This window comes from Lampris incognitus, chromosome 11, assembly GCF_029633865.1.
Source record: "Lampris incognitus isolate fLamInc1 chromosome 11, fLamInc1.hap2, whole genome shotgun sequence".
In the NCBI taxonomy this organism is placed as follows: domain Eukaryota; kingdom Metazoa; phylum Chordata; class Actinopteri; order Lampriformes; family Lampridae; genus Lampris; species Lampris incognitus.
In genome coordinates, this window is record NC_079221.1 from 1132013 (window position 1) to 1148858 (window position 16846).

The 16846-nt window shown below is 45.1% G+C and overlaps 1 protein-coding gene across 1 annotated transcript in view; it reads left to right on the plus strand.

Annotated features, from left to right (window-relative positions):
- Positions 1-16846, plus strand: part of LOC130120700 (hyccin 2) — a 147186-nt gene that overhangs the window by 42828 nt on the left and 87512 nt on the right. The window contains exons 4-5 of the mRNA XM_056289390.1: positions 14160-14248; positions 15843-15944. Of these exons, the coding sequence (XP_056145365.1) occupies positions 14198-14248; positions 15843-15944 (153 nt within the window). The 5' untranslated portion in view covers positions 14160-14197. The remainder of the gene's footprint in view (positions 1-14159; positions 14249-15842; positions 15945-16846) is intronic.

A 16846-nucleotide genomic window follows, 5' to 3' on the forward strand; every position in this document is an offset into this window, starting at 1 on the left:
TTCACCTGACAGTGAGGAGTTTCACCAGGGGGACGTAGCACGTGGAAGGATCACGCTATTCCCCCCAGTTCCCCCTCCCCCCTGAACAGGTGCCCTGACCGACCAGAGGAGGCGCTAGTGCAGCAACCAGGACACATACCCACATCTGGCTTCCCATCTGCAGACACGGCCGATTGTGTCTGTAGGGACGCCTGACCAAGCCGGAGGTAATACGGGGATTTGAACCAGCGATCCCCGTGTTGGTAGGCAACGGAATAGACCGCTATGCTACCCGGACCCCCGTTGTATGCGGTTTATATAGTGAAGAAACATACTCTGTAGTTGGCCTCTAATCACATACGTGATTTCAGATGGTTCTCGCTATCTCAAACTAGTGTTTTTGTGCCCACACATCTTGTACAGTGGTAACATACACATTACTTTACAAGCTGACTAGCTTGGTACAATTTTGGAGCAAATTTATTTAATAATTAATCTCATACAAGTCGAAAAATTAGTTTAGCTATGCAAATATCGGCTTCACTTGCATCATGTATGTAGTTTGCCAAGACTGACATAAAGCTGCTGCAGCATCCAGGAGCAGCAGGAGCATGCTGCAGCATGTAGGAGCATGCTGGAGTGCAGCCAAGTGCACTCAAATGCTGTAAAACGTTGGCTATGGTTTAATTTCTCCTACTGACCCATTTTGAGAAGCAAGCACTAACTGTTGATATGGGGCATTGATATGAGGAGTTGATATGTGGAGTTGATATGGGGAGTTGATATGGGGCGTTGATATGGGGAGTTGATATGGGGTGTTGATATGAGGAGTTGATATGTGGAGTTGATATGGGGTGTTGATATGGGGCGTTGATATGGGGAGTTGATATGGGGTGTTGATATGAGGAGTTGATATGTGGAGTTGTTATGGGGTGTTGATATGGGGTGTTGATATGGGGTGTTGATATGGGGCGTTGATATGGGGAGTTGATATGGGGCGTTGATATAGGGAGTTGATATGGGGTGTTGATATGGGAAGCTGATATGAGGAGCTGATATGGGGAATTGATATGGGGTGTTGATATGAGGAGCTGATATGGGAGTTGATATGGGGCGTTGATATGGAGTGTTGATATGGGGAGCTGATATGAGGTGTTGATATGGGAAGCTGATATGGGGCGTTGATATGGGGCGTTGATATGGGGAGCTGATATGGGGCGTTGATATGGGCCGTTGATATGGGGAGTTGATATGAGGAGTTGATATGTGGAGTTGATATGGGGAGTTGATATGGGGCATTGATATGGGGCATTGATATGTGGAGTTGATATGGGGTGTTGATATGGGGAGTTGATATGGGGTGTTGATATGAGGAGTTGATATGGGGCATTGATATGGGGAGCTGATATGGGAGTTGATATGGGGCAATGATATGGGGAGTTGAGATGGGGAGTTGATATGGAGAGCTGATATGGGGAGTTGAGATGGGGAGCTGATATGGGAGTTGATATGGGGCATTTATATGGGGAGCTGATATGGGAAGCTGATATGAGGAGCTGATATGGGTGTTGATATGGGGAGTTGATATGGGGAGCTGATATGGGGAGCTGATATGGGAGTTGATATGGGGCATTGATATGGGTAGCTGATATGGGGAGTTGATATGGGAAGCTGATATGAGGAGCTGATATTGGAGTTGATATGGGGCATTGATATGGGGTGTTGATATGGGAAGCTGATATGAGGAGCTGATATGGGAGTTGATATGGGGCGTTGATGTGGGGTGTTGATATGGGGAGCTGATATGGGGAGTTGATATGGGGCGTTGATATGGGAGTTGATATGGGGCATTGATATGGGGAGCTGATATGGGGAGTTGATATGGGAAGCTGATAAGGGGAGCTGATATGGGGAGTTGATATGGGGTGCTGATATGAGGAGCTGATATGGGGAGTTGATATGGGGTGTTGATATAGGAAGCTTATATGAGGAGCTGATATGGGAGTTGATATGGGAGTTGATATGGGGTGTTGATATGGGGTGTTGATATGGGGAGCTGATATGGGGAGTTGATACGGGGCGTTGATACGGGGCGTTGATATGAGGTGTTGATATGGGGAGTTGATATGAGGTGTTGATATGGGGCGTTGATATGGGGAGTTGATATGGGGCATTGATATGGGGAGCAGATATGGGGAGCTGATATGAGGAGCTGATATAGGGAGTTGATATGGGGAGCTGATATGGGAGTTGATATGGGGCAATGATATGGGGAGCTGATATGGGGAGTTGAGATGGGGAGCTGATATGGGGAGTTGAGATGGGGAGCTGATATGGGAAGTTGATATGGGGCATTTATATGGGAAGCTGATATGAGGAGCTGATATGGGTGTTGATATTGGGAGTTGATATGGGGAGCTGATATGGGGAGCTGATATAGGGAGTTGATATGGGGAGCTGATATGGGGAGCTGATATAGGGAGTTGATATGGGGAGCTGATATAGGGAGGGCAGTGGCTGTTACATTTATATTTTACTGACCACACTGGCCTGTGTTTATGAAAGAATGGCGTTTCCATGACCTGTGTTATCACACTGAAACTCTTCATTTGTGCCTCTCAGTTTTTGAAGCTAATTAATGGCATATATGAGACTCTGTAGAGGAGTGAGTCCCAGTGTGTGTCCCAGTATGTGTCCCAGTGTGTGTCCCAGTATGTGTCCCAACTGTGTCCCACTGTGTGTCCCAGTATGTGTCCCAACTGTGTCCCAGTATGTGTCTGTGTGGTTCCCAGTAAGTCCCAGTATTTGACCTAGTGTGTGTCCCAGTATGTCTCCCAACTATGTCCCAGTGTGTCTCCCAGTGTGTCTCCCAGCTGTGTCCCAGTATGTGTGCCAGTATGTGTCCGTGTTTGTCCCAGTATGTGTCCCAGTGTGTGCCCCAGTATGTCTCCCAACTGTGTCCCAGTATGTGTGCCAGTATGTGTCCGTGTTTGTCCCAGTATGTGTCCCAGTGTGTGCCCCAGTATGTCTCCCAACTATGTCCCAGTGTGTGTGCCAGTATGTGTCTGTGTGTGTCCCAGTGTGTGCCCCAGTATGTCTCCCATCTGTTTCCCAGTGTGTGTCCCAGTATGAGTCCCAGTATGTGTCCGTGTGTGTCTCAGTATGTGTCCCAGTGTGTCTTCCAACTCTGTCCCACTGTGTGTCCGTGTGTGTCTCAGTATGTGTCCCAGTGTGTCTTCCAACTCTGTCCCACTGTGTGTCCCAGTATGTTCCCAGTGTGTATCCCAGTATGTGTCCGTGTGCGTCCCACTGTGTGTCCCAGTATGAGTCCCAGTATGTGTCCGGGTGTGTCCCAGTGTGTGTCTCAGTATGTGTGTGTGTGTGTGTCCCAGTATGTCTCCCAACTATGTCCCAGTGTGTGTCCCAGTATGGGTCCCAGTGTGTGTCCCAGTGTGTGTCCATGTGTGTCCCAGTGTGTGTCCCAGTACTGTATCTCAGTGTGTGTCCCAGTACTGTATCCCAGTGTGTGTCCCAATATGTGTGTTTGTGTGTGTGTGTGTGTGTGTGTGTGTGTGTGTGTGTGTGTGTGTGTGTGTGTGTGTGTGTGTGTGTGTCTCAGTATGTGTCCCACTGTGTGTCCCAGTATGTCTCAATATGTGTCCCAGTGTGTCTCCCAACTCTGTCCCACTGTGTCCCAGTATGTTCCCAGTGTGTGTCCCAGTATGTGTCCGTGTGTGTCCCAGTATGTCTCCCAACTGTGTCCCAGTGTGTGTCCCAGTATGTGTCCCACTGTGTGTCCCAGTATGAGTCCCAGTATGTGTCCGGGTGTGTCCCAGTGTGTGTCTCAGTATGTGTCCGTGTGTGTCCCAGTATGTGTCCCAGTATATGTCCATGTGTGTCCCAGTGTGTCCCAGTATGTGGCCGTGTGTGTCCCAGTACTGTATCCCAACTGTGTCCCAGTGTGTTTCCCAGTATGCGTTATCGTTTTCAGTTGCGTTATCACCCTCAACCTGTATCCCAGATGTCACTGGAGCCTGTGACTGTTCCACCCCAGACAACCAGCTTAGTGTGTCTACACACACACACACACACACACACACACACACACACACACACACACACACACACACACAAACACACGTCTTTCACTTTTCCTTGTTCAAAATTTCTCCCACACACAGAGACACACCTCATCCACAGCCAACTAACAACAAGGCCTGCATGTTCATGGAATGTTCATGGCATGTTCATGGCATGTTCACGGCATGTCCCCGGGAGAATTGATAAAGATGTATTTTCCATGGGATGCAGCCTGAGGGAGCAGGGCCTGGTATTTTGGGCTGATCTCTGGGTTATATTTGGCTCTTGGTTAGAGTCAGACTGGTATTCTGGACTTATCTGTGGGTTATATTTAGCTCTTGGTTAGAGTCAGACTGGTATTTTGGGCTGATCTCTGGGTTAGATTTGGCTCTTGGTTAGAGTCAGACTGGTATTCTGGGCTTATCTGTGGGTTATATTTAGCTCTTGGTTAGAGTCAGACTGGTATTTTGGGCTGATCTCTGGGTTATATTTGGCTCTTGGTTAGAGTCAGACTGGTATTCTGGACTTATCTGTGGGTTATATTTAGCTCTTGGTTAGAGTCAGACTGGTATTTTGGGCTGATCTCTGGGTTAGATTTGGCTCTTGGTTAGAGTCAGACTGGTATTCTGGGCTTATCTGTGGGTTATATTTAGCTCTTGGTTAGAGTCAGACTGGTATTTTGGGCTGATCTCTGGGTTATATTTGGCTCTTGGTTAGAGTCAGACTGGTATTCTGGGCTTATCTGTTGGTTATATTTGGCTCTTGGTTAGAGTCAGACTGGTATTCTGGGCTGATCTCTGGGTTAGATTTGGCTCTTGGTTAGAGTCAGACTGGTATTTGGGCTAATCTCTGGGTTATATTTGGCTCTTGGTTAGAGTCAGACTGGTATTTGGGCTAATCTCTGGGTTATATTTGGCTCTTGGTTAGAGTCAGACTGGTATTTGGGCTAATCTCTGGGTTATATTTGGCTCTTGGTTAGAGTCAGACTGGTATTCTGGGCTGATCTCTGGGTTAGATTTGGCTCTTGGTTAGAGTCAGACTGGTATTTGGGCTAATCTCTGTGTTATATTTGGCTCTTGGTTAGAGTCAGACTGGTATTTTGGGCTGATCTTTGCGGTATATGTGGCCCTTGGTTAGAGTCAGACTGGTATTTGGGCTGATAGCTTGGTTAGATTTGACTCTTGCCTAGAGTCAGACTCGTATTTGGGCTGATCTTTGGGTTATATTTGGCTCTTGGTTAGAGTCAGACTGGTATTTGGGCTGATCTGTGGGTTATATTTGGCTCTTGGTTAGAGTCAGACTGGTATCCTGGGCTGATCTCTGGGTTAGATTTGGCTCTTGGTTAGAGTCAGACTGGTATTTGGGCTAATCTCTGGGTTATATTTGGCTCTTGGTTAGAGTCAGACTGGTATTTGGGCTGATCTCTGGGTTATATTTGGCTCTTGGTTAGAGTCAGACTTGTATTTGGGCTTATCTGTGGGTTATATTTGGCTCTTGGTTAGAGTCAGACTGGTATTCTGGGCTGATCGCTGGGTTATATTTGGCTCTTGGTTAGAGTCAGACTGGTATTTTTGAGCTGATCTCTGGGTTATATTTGGCTCTTGGTTAGAGTCAGACTGGTATTTGGGCTAATCTTTGGGTTATATTTGGCTCTTGGTTAGAGTCAGACTGGTATTTGGGCTGATCTTTGGGTTATATTTGGCTCTTGGTTAGAGTCAGACTGGTATTTGGGCTGATCTCTGGTTTAGATTTGGCTCTTGGTTAGAGTCAGACTGGTATTTGGGCTAATCTCTGTTTTAGATTTGGCTCTTGGTTAGAGTCAGACTGGTATTTGGGCTTATCTGTGGGTTATATTTGACTCTTGGTTAGAGTCAGATTGGTATTTGGGCTGATCTCTGGGTTATATTTGGCTCTTGGTTAGAGTCAGACTGGTATTCTGGGCTGATGTCTTGCTTATAGATGGCTCTTGGTTAGAGTTAGACTGGTATTCTCGGCCGGTCTCTGGGTTATATTTGGCTCTTGGTTAGAGTCAGACTGGTATTTGGGCTGATCTCTGTGTTATATTTGGCTCATGGTTAGAGTCAGACTGGTATTTGGGCTGATCTGTGGGTTATATTTGGCTCTTGGTTAGAGTCAGACTGGTATTTGGGCTGATCTCTGTGTTATATTTGGCTCATGGTTAGAGTCAGACTGGTATTTGGGCTGATCTGTGGGTTATATTTAGCTCTGTATTTAGCTCTGTGTTTTCCATGGGATGCAGCCTGAGGGAGCAGGGCCTGGTATTTTGGGCTGATCTCTGGGTTATATTTGGCTCTTGGTTAGAGTCAGACTGGTATTCTGGACTTATCTGTGGGTTATATTTAGCTCTTGGTTAGAGTCAGACTGGTATTTTTGGCTGATCTCTGGGTTAGATTTGGCTCTTGGTTAGAGTCAGACTGGTATTCTGGGTTTATCTGTGGGTTATATTTAGCTCTTGGTTAGAGTCAGACTGGTATTTTGGGCTGATCTCTGGGTTATATTTGGCTCTTGGTTAGAGTCAGACTGGTATTCTGGGCTGATCTTTGGGTTATATTTGGCTCTTGGTTAGAGTCAGACTGGTATTCTGGGCTGATCTCTGGGTTAGATTTGGCTCTTGGTTAGAATCAGACTGGTATTTGGGCTAATCTCTGGGTTATATTTGGCTCTTGGTTAGAGTCAGACTGGTATTTGGGCTAATCTCTGGGTTATATTTGGCTCTTGGTTAGAGTCAGACTGGTATTCTGGGCTGATCTCTGGGTTAGATTTGGCTCTTGGTTAGAGTCAGACTGGTATTTGGGCTAATCTCTGGGTTATATTTGGCTCTTGGTTAGAGTCAGACTGGTATTTTGGGCTGATCTTTGGGTTATATGTGGCCCTTGGTTAGAGTCAGACTGGTATTTGGGCTGATAGCTTGGTTAGATTTGACTCTTGGCTAGAGTCAGACTGGTATTTGGGCTGATCTTTGGGTTATATTTGGCTCTTGGTTAGAGTCAGACTGGTATTTGGGCTGATCTGTGGGTTATATTTGGCTCTTGGTTAGAGTCAGACTGGTATCCTGGGCTGATCTCTGGGTTAGATTTGGCTCTTGGTTAGAGTCAGACTGGTATTTGGGCTAATCTCTGGGTTATATTTGCCTCTTGGTTAGAGTCAGACTTGTATTTGGGCTTATCTGTGGGTTATATTTGGCTCTTGGTTAGAGTCAGACTGGTATTCTGGGCTGATCGCTGGGTTATATTTGGCTCTTGGTTAGAGTCAGTTTGGTATTTTTGAGCTGATCTCTGGGTTATATTTGGCTCTTGGTTAGAGTCAGACTGGTATTTGGGCTGATCTTTGGGTTATATTTGGCTCTTGGTTAGAGTCAGACTGGTATTTGGGCTGATCTTTGGGTTATATTTGGCTCTTGGTTAGAGTCAGACTGGTATTTGGGCTGATCTCTGGTTTAGATTTGGCTTATGGTTAGAGTCAGACTGGTATTTGGGCTAATCTCTGTTTTAGATTTGGCTCTTGGTTAGAGTCAGACTGGTATTTGGGCTTATCTGTGGGTTATATTTGACTCTTGGTTAGAGTCAGATTGGTATTTGGGCTGATCTCTGGGTTATATTTGGCTCTTGGTTAGAGTCAGACTGGTATTCTGGGCTGATGTCTTGCTTATAGATGGCTCCTGGTTAGAGTTAGACTGGTATTCTCGGCCGGTCTCTGGGTTATATTTGGCTCTTGGTTAGAGTCAGACTGGTATTTGGGCTGATCTCTGTGTTATATTTGGCTCATGGTTAGAGTCAGACTGGTATTTGGGCTGATCTGTGGGTTATATTTGGCTCTTGGTTAGAGTCAGACTGGTATTTGGGCTGATCTCTGTGTTATATTTGGCTCATGGTTAGAGTCAGACTGGTATTTGGGCTGATCTGTGGGTTATATTTAGCTCTGTATTTAGCTCTGTGTTTTCCATGGGATGCAGCCTGAGGGAGCAGGGCCTGGTATTTTGGGCTGATCTCTGGGTTATATTTGGCTCTTGGTTAGAGTCAGACTGGTATTCTGGACTTATCTGTGGGTTATATTTAGCTCTTGGTTAGAGTCAGACTGGTATTTTTGGCTGATCTCTGGGTTAGATTTGGCTCTTGGTTAGAGTCAGACTGGTATTCTGGGTTTATCTGTGGGTTATATTTAGCTCTTGGTTAGAGTCAGACTGGTATTTTGGGCTGATCTCTGGGTTATATTTGGCTCTTGGTTAGAGTCAGACTGGTATTCTGGGCTTATCTGTGGGTTATATTTGGCTCTTGGTTAGAGTCAGACTGGTATTCTGGACTTATCTGTGGGTTATATTTAGCTCTTGGTTAGAGTCAGACTGGTATTTTGGGCTGATCTCTGGGTTAGATTTGGCTCTTGGTTAGAGTCAGACTGGTATTCTGGGCTTATCTGTGGGTTATATTTAGCTCTTGGTTAGAGTCAGACTGGTATTTTGGGCTGATCTCTGGGTTATATTTGGCTCTTGGTTAGAGTCAGACTGGTATTCTGGGCTGATCTTTGGGTTATATTTGGCTCTTGGTTAGAGTCAGACTGGTATTCTGGGCTGATCTCTGGGTTAGATTTGGCTCTTGGTTAGAATCAGACTGGTATTTGGGCTAATCTCTGGGTTATATTTGGCTCTTGGTTAGAGTCAGACTGGTATTTGGGCTAATCTCTGGGTTATATTTGGCTCTTGGTTAGAGTCAGACTGGTATTCTGGGCTGATCTCTGGGTTAGATTTGGCTCTTGGTTAGAGTCAGACTGGTATTTGGGCTAATCTCTGGGTTATATTTGGCTCTTGGTTAGAGTCAGACTGGTATTTTGGGCTGATCTTTGCGGTATATGTGGCCCTTGGTTAGAGTCAGACTGGTATTCTGGGCTGATAGCTTGGTTAGATTTGACTCTTGGCTAGAGTCAGACTGGTATTTGGGCTGATCTTTGGGTTATATTTGGCTCTTGGTTAGAGTCAGACTGGTATTTGGGCTGATCTGTGGGTTATATTTGGCTCTTGGTTAGAGTCAGACTGGTATCCTGGGCTGATCTCTGGGTTAGATTTGGCTCTTGGTTAGAGTCAGACTGGTATTTGGGCTAATCTCTGGGTTATATTTGCCTCTTGGTTAGAGTCAGACTTGTATTTGGGCTTATCTGTGGGTTATATTTGGCTCTTGGTTAGAGTCAGACTGGTATTCTGGGCTGATCGCTGGGTTATATTTGGCTCTTGGTTAGAGTCAGTTTGGTATTTTTGAGCTGATCTCTGGGTTATATTTGGCTCTTGGTTAGAGTCAGACTGGTATTTGGGCTGATCTTTGGGTTATATTTGGCTCTTGGTTAGAGTCAGACTGGTATTTGGGCTGATCTTTGGGTTATATTTGGCTCTTGGTTAGAGTCAGACTGGTATTTGGGCTGATCTCTGGTTTAGATTTGGCTTATGGTTAGAGTCAGACTGGTATTTGGGCTAATCTCTGTTTTAGATTTGGCTCTTGGTTAGAGTCAGACTGGTATTTGGGCTTATCTGTGGGTTATATTTGACTCTTGGTTAGAGTCAGATTGGTATTTGGGCTGATCTCTGGGTTATATTTGGCTCTTGGTTAGAGTCAGACTGGTATTCTGGGCTGATGTCTTGCTTATAGATGGCTCTTGGTTAGAGTTAGACTGGTATTCTCGGCCGGTCTCTGGGTTATATTTGGCTCTTGGTTAGAGTCAGACTGGTATTTGGGCTGATCTCTGTGTTATATTTGGCTCATGGTTAGAGTCAGACTGGTATTTGGGCTGATCTGTGGGTTATATTTGGCTCTTGGTTAGAGTCAGACTGGTATTTGGGCTAATCTCTGTTTTAGATTTGGCTCTTGGTTAGAGTCAGACTGGTATTTGGGCTTATCTGTGGGTTATATTTGACTCTTGGTTAGAGTGAGATTGGTATTTGGGCTGATCTCTGGGTTATATTTGGCTCTTGGTTAGAGTCAGACTGATATTCTGGGCTGATGTCTTGCTTATAGATGGCTCTTGGTTAGAGTTAGACTTGTATTTGGGCTTATCTGTGGGTTATTTTGGCTCTTGGTTAGAGTCAGACTGGTATTCTGGGCTGATCGCTGGGTTATATTTGGCTCTTGGTTAGAGTCAGACTGGTATTTTTGAGCTTATCTCTGGGTTATATTTGGCTCTTGGTTAGAGTCAGACTGGTATTTGGGCTGATCTTTGGGTTATATTTGGCTCTTGGTTAGAGTCAGACTGGTATTTGGGCTGATCTTTGGGTTATATTTGGCTCTTGGTTAGAGTCAGACTGGTATTTGGGCTGATCTCTGGTTTAGATTTGGCTCTTGGTTAGAGTCAGACTGGTATTTGGGCTAATCTCTGTTTTAGATTTGGCTCTTGGTTAGAGTCAGACTGGTATTTGGGCTTATCTGTGGGATATATTTACTCTTGGTTAGAGTCAGATTGGTATTTGGGCTGATCTCTGGGTTATATTTGGCTCTTGGTTAGAGTCAGACTGGTATTCTGGGCTGATGTCTTGCTTATAGATGGCTCTTGGTTAGAGTTAGACTGGTATTCTCGGCCGGTCTCTGGGTTATATTTGGCTCTTGGTTAGAGTCAGACTGGTATTTGGGCTGATCTCTGTGTTATATTTGGCTCATGGTTAGAGTCAGACTGGTATTTGGGCTGATCTGTGGGTTATATTTGGCTCTTGGTTAGAGTCAGACTGGTATTTGGGCTGATCTCTGTGTTATATTTGGCTCATGGTTAGAGTCAGACTGGTATTTGGGCTGATCTGTGGGTTATATTTAGCTCTGTATTTAGCTCTGTGTTTTCCATGGGATGCAGCCTGAGGGAGCAGGGCCTGGTATTTTGGGCTGATCTCTGGGTTATATTTGGCTCTTGGTTAGAGTCAGACTGGTATTCTGGACTTATCTGTGGGTTATATTTAGCTCTTGGTTAGAGTCAGACTGGTATTTTTGGCTGATCTCTGGGTTAGATTTGGCTCTTGGTTAGAGTCAGACTGGTATTCTGGGCTTATCTGTGGGTTATATTTAGCTCTTGGTTAGAGTCAGACTGGTATTTTAGGCTGATCTCTGGGTTATATTTGGCTCTTGGTTAGAGTCAGACTGGTATTCTGGGCTGATCTTTGGGTTATATTTCGCTCTTGGTTAGAGTCAGACTGGTATTCTGGGCTGATCTCTGGGTTAGATTTCGCTCTTGGTTAGAGTCAGACTGGTATTTGGGCTAATCTCTGGGTTATATTTGGCTCTTGGTTAGAGTCAGACTGGTATTTGGGCTAATCTCTGGGTTATATTTGGCTCTTGGTTAGAGTCAGACTGGTATTTGGGCTAATCTCTGGGTTATATTTGGCTCTTGGTTAGAATCAGACTGGTATTCTGGGCTGATCTCTGGGTTAGATTTAGCTCTTGGTTAGAGTCAGACTGGTATTTGGGCTAATCTCTGGGTTATATTTGGCTCTTGGTTAGAGTCAGACTGGTATTTTGGGCTGATCTTTGTGGTATATGTGGCCCTTGGTTAGAGTCAGACTGGTATTTGGGCTGATATCTTGGTTAGATTTGACTCTTGGTTAGAGTCAGACTGGTATTTGGGCTGATCTTTGGGTTATATTTGGCTCTTGGTTAGAGTCAGACTGGTATTTGGGCTGATCTGTGGGTTATATTTGGCTCTTGGTTAGAGTCAGACTGGTATTTTTGAGCTGATCTCTGGGTTATATTTGGCTCTTGGTTAGAGTCAGACTGGTATTTGGGCTGATCTTTGGGTTATATTTGGCTCTTGGTTAGAGTCAGACTGGTATTTGGGCTGATCTTTGGGTTATATTTGGCTCTTGGTTAGAGTCAGACTGGTATTTGGGCTGATCTCTGGTTTAGATTTGGCTCTTGGTTAGAGTCAGACTGGTATTTGGGCTAATCTCTGGGTTATATTTGGCTCTTGGTTAGAGTCAGACTGGTATTTGGGCTTATCTGTGGGTTATATTTGACTCTTGGTTAGAGTGAGATTGGTATTTTTGAGCTGATCTCTGGGTTATATTTGGCTCTTGGTTAGAGTCAGACTGATATTCTGGGCTGATGTCTTGCTTATAGATGGCTCTTGGTTAGAGTCAGACTGGTATTCTCGGCCGGTCTCTGGGTTATATTTGGCTCTTGGTTAGAGTCAGACTGGTATTTGGGCTGATCTCTGTGTTATATTTGGCTTTTGGTTAGAGTCAGACTGGTATTTGGGCTGATCTGTGGGTTATATTTGGCTCTTGGTTAGAGTCAGACTGGTATTTGGGCTGATCTCTGTGTTATATTTGGCTCATGGTTAGAGTCAGACTGGTATTTGGGCTGATCTGTGGGTTATATTTGGCTCTTGGTTAGAGTCAGACTGGTATTTGGGCTGATCTCTGTGTTATATTTGGCTCATGGTTAGAGTCAGACTGGTATTTGGGCTGATCTTTGGGTTATATTTGGCTCTTGGTTAGAGTCAGACTGGTATTCTGGGCTGATCTCTGGGTTAGATTTGGCTCTTGGTTAGAGTCAGACTGGTATTTGGGCTAATCTCTGGGTTATATTTGGCTCTTGGTTAGAGTCAGACTGGTATTTTGGGCTGATCCTTGCGTTATATGTGGCCCTTGGTTAGAGTGAGACTGGTATTTGGGCTGATATCTTGGTTAGATTTGACTCTTGGTTAGAGTCAGACTGGTATTTGGGCTGATCTTTGGGTTATATTTGGCTCTTGGTTAGAGTCAGACTGGTATTTGGTCTGATCTGTGGGTTATATTTGGCTCTTGGTTAGAGTCAGACTGGTATTTTTGAGCTGATCTCTGGGTTATATTTGGCTCTTGGTTAGAGTCAGACTGGTATTTGGGCTGATCTTTGGGTTATATTTGGCTCTTGGTTAGAGTCAGACTGGTATTTGGGCTGATCTCTGGGTTATATTTGGCTCTTGGTTAGAGTCAGACTGGTATTCTGGGCTGATGTCTTGCTTATAGATGGCTCTTGGTTAGAGTTAGACTGGTATTCTCGGCCGGTCTCTGGGTTATATTTGGCTCTTGGTTAGAGTCAGACTGGTATTTGGGCTGATCTCTGTGTTATATTTGGCTCATGGTTAGAGTCAGACTGGTATTTGGGCTGATCTGTGGGTTATATTTGGCTCTTGGTTAGAGTCAGACTGGTATTTGGGCTGATCTCTGTGTTATATTTGGCTCATGGTTAGAGTCAGACTGGTATTTGGGCTGATCTGTGGGTTATATTTGGCTCTTGGTTAGAGTCAGACTGGTATTCTGGGCTGATCTCTGGGTTATATTTGGCTCTTGGTTAGAGTCAGACTGGTATTCTGGGCTGATCTCTGGGTTATATTTGGCTCTTGGTTAGAGTCAGACTGCAGAATGTGCCACATCAGAAGAGTGCTGTATTGTTCGTTTGTTGTTAGTTTTGGGTTATTGTTGATTTTTTTTATCATTGTTTTTAAGATATATAGGTGATTTGTTCATTAAGGCAGCACTTTTTGCTTTCAGCAGGTTTTTGGCAGTCCTTGTGTGTACCTTTTGCGAGAGGTTGGGGGTTGCACAGGTGGCGCTCAGTGTCATGTCAGGTTTCTGTGACGGGGAAGGCCCGCCCGCTGGGGGAAGTGCCTTGCTTTACACCAGGAAAAGATACCACATGCTCTACTGCTTACTTCCCTTTTTTGTGATCATCAATTGAGACTTGACAGTGGCCACCTGGGAGTTGAACCGGCAGGGAGAAACCCTGTAATGCTGTTGTGGGTTTGTGTTCATGTCATCACAGATCCGCTCTGACAGGTGAGGGGGACCCCTTGCGTAATGGTGTATCAGTGCATCTGCCTGGGAAAAGATGACAAGCGTAGCATCCACGCTCATCCCCCGTCTACAAATACACCTTTGTTTTTTACAGATGGAACAATTTCCAGGTAGACTCCCCACTCATTTATTCTCTCCCCCCCATCTCTCTCTCTCTCTCTCTCTCTCCCTCCCTCTCTCTCTCCCTCCACCCTCCTTACCCTCCCTCTCTCTGTCTTTGCCACTCCTCCCTCTCTATCTTCTCCTCCTCTGTCTCTCCTATCTCCTCGCTCTCTCTATCTGCCAGGCATCTGAGGGCGGGGGTGGGGGGCCTCTCTGAGGAAGATGCTGGGTTCGGAGCGTGGCGTCGTGGAGGAATGGCTCGCAGAATTCAAGGTAAATTCCGTCTCTGCTTTCCAACATGACTCAGGACTCTGACATGCACTCCCACACGCCACCCTTGGGAAGCGTTGACCCAGGAAGAAGCATGGGTGGATAAATATTGCGTTGTGTGTGTGTGTCCGTGTATGTAATAAACACATGGCGTCCTTTGTGTAATCCAGTTTAAGTCAGTAGAACATGGAGCATTTTCTCATTGTACGTTTCACAAGGGAGGGACTGCAAGGGGAAGGAAAGCAGCAGAGGAGGGTAGTGTGTAGCGGAGGCAGTGTGTGAGCGATGGACGGTTGGAGGGGAGGTGGAGAAGGAAAGAGGGGGAGCATGTGACGAATGGTGAGGGAGGTGGAGCGGAGTGAGTCAGAGTCCGGAGGAGCTCAAGCAGGGCATGCTGTATTCTGGCCTCAGCCAAAATGACCGTTCCCGTGCCCTGCCGGGAGGGGTCGCTACAAACACTAGTCTTCAAAAAGCAGCAGCTCCCATACACTCCAGCGCGGTGTCTGTAGGCTCCATGTGACACAACGCAAGGGATGATGAACACACACACACACACACACACAGAGTAGTAGGCCTGTTGGTAGGTGTAAGTAGTGTTGGTATACGTGTCTTGTATAAACATGTTGCTGCCCCTACAGTTTTAGTTGTTGTTTTTGTGAGATTTACTGGCACCCATGTCTTTGTCCTGCTGTTGAGCAACTTTCGTTAGTAGCAAACAAATGCTTAATACATGTGACATTTCATTTTATTTTATTTGAATTGACATGACATGATGACATAGTTTATCCTTCATACACCCCCCCCACAAGGACGCAGCCACTACTACTTATCTTTACTATTATTATTATGATTATTATTATTATTATCATTATTATTACTATTATACAAATGTCCTTGAACTTCATGCCATGATACAACACAATAAGCGGGCGGGTCCAGTCCTTGGGCCTAGGGTTAGAATGAGGTAGAAGTCTATGTGATGGATAGTGCCTTTCTTAGGATGTGAGATGTTCCAAGTAGTGCCATCTTCTGTACTTCTTGTATTCTGATGTTACCCGGCGGGATCCGTTGGGTGTATTTCTCCATCCCTTTGTTTACAAGTCCCAGGGCTGCTATCACTACTGGTATTGTTGTTACTATTATTATTATTATTATTATTATTATTATAATGTGTATTATATGCATTATTATTATTATATGTATCATTATTATTATTATTATTATTATTATTTTATTATTATATCTGTTATTATTATGTGTATCATTGTTATAATTATTATTATTATATGTGGTGTTATTATTATTTTATTATTATTATTATTATATGTATTATTGTATGTGTTATTAAAAGAGCCGTGATGCTCATTCAGAAATAGCCAGAGCACCTCCCTGGCTGGAAGTCATGTGCAGTACATGCTGTGAGAACAAACACCATGTTTTATTCAGGGTCTCGGTGGACAGAATGTGTGTGGGTGGTGGGGCATGGCGGGGAGCATGGGGCCACTGCCAGACCCCTGAGCATGTGCCCAACTGGCCCAGGGTTTAGACTGACCTTCCCCACCTAATGTTACTTTCCTTTCCTGTCCTCTCCCCCCAGACCTTACCAGAAACCCACATCCCCAGCTACGCAGGCAGCCTTCACTTGAAGAAGTCGCTGGTGCCAGCCCTCTACCGAGTCATCCAGGACCCCGACAACGAGGTGACACACACATACACACACCTGTATTGTCAGGTGACACACACATACACACACCTGTAGCTTCAGGTGACACACACCTACACACACCTGTATCTTTTTGTTGGGGTCTCTAGTCAGGCATGTGTGTGTCTGTTATTGCTTGTGACCTGCATGACTTAGAATCGGCTGACTGGGGGTCAGGATCTGACTCAAAACTATGCATACGCGAGGCCACACACAGACACACAATGCATACACATATGATGGATGGACATAGTGGCAGCCTTGTTACCTGTGAGCTCATGCACCATGTCGCTACGTGTGTCCTTCTGACACATATACACACACATCTACATATATGCAGTCATCATCACACTGAGCAGCTGGAACATGTGCTGCCTGCAGCAGTCAGTTGTTCATGTTGTACAGTAGTTGTTCATGTCTTGTCAGTCGCAGGTTGTACAGTCGTTCATGTCTTGTCAGTCGCAGGTTGTACAGTAGTTGTTCATGTCTTGTCAGTCGCAGGTTGTACAGTCGTTCATGTCTTGTCAGTCGCAGGTTGTACAGTAGTTGTTCATGTCTTGTCAGTCGCAGGTTGTACGGTAGTTGTTTATGTCTTGTCAGTCGTGGGTTGTATAGTGGTTGTTCATGTCTTGTCAGTCGCAGGTTGTACAGTAGTTGTTCATGTCTTGTCAGTCGCAGGTTGTACAGTCGTTCATGTCTTGTCAGTCGCACGTTGTATAATAGTTGTTCATGTCTTGTCAGTCACAGGTTGTACAGTAGTTGTTCATGTCTTGTCAGTCGCAGGTTGTACGGTAGTTGTTTATGTCTTGTCAGTCGTAGGTTGTACAGTCGTTCATGTCTTGTCAGTCGCACGTTGTATAATAGTTGTTCATGTCTTGTCAGTCACAGGTTGTACAGTA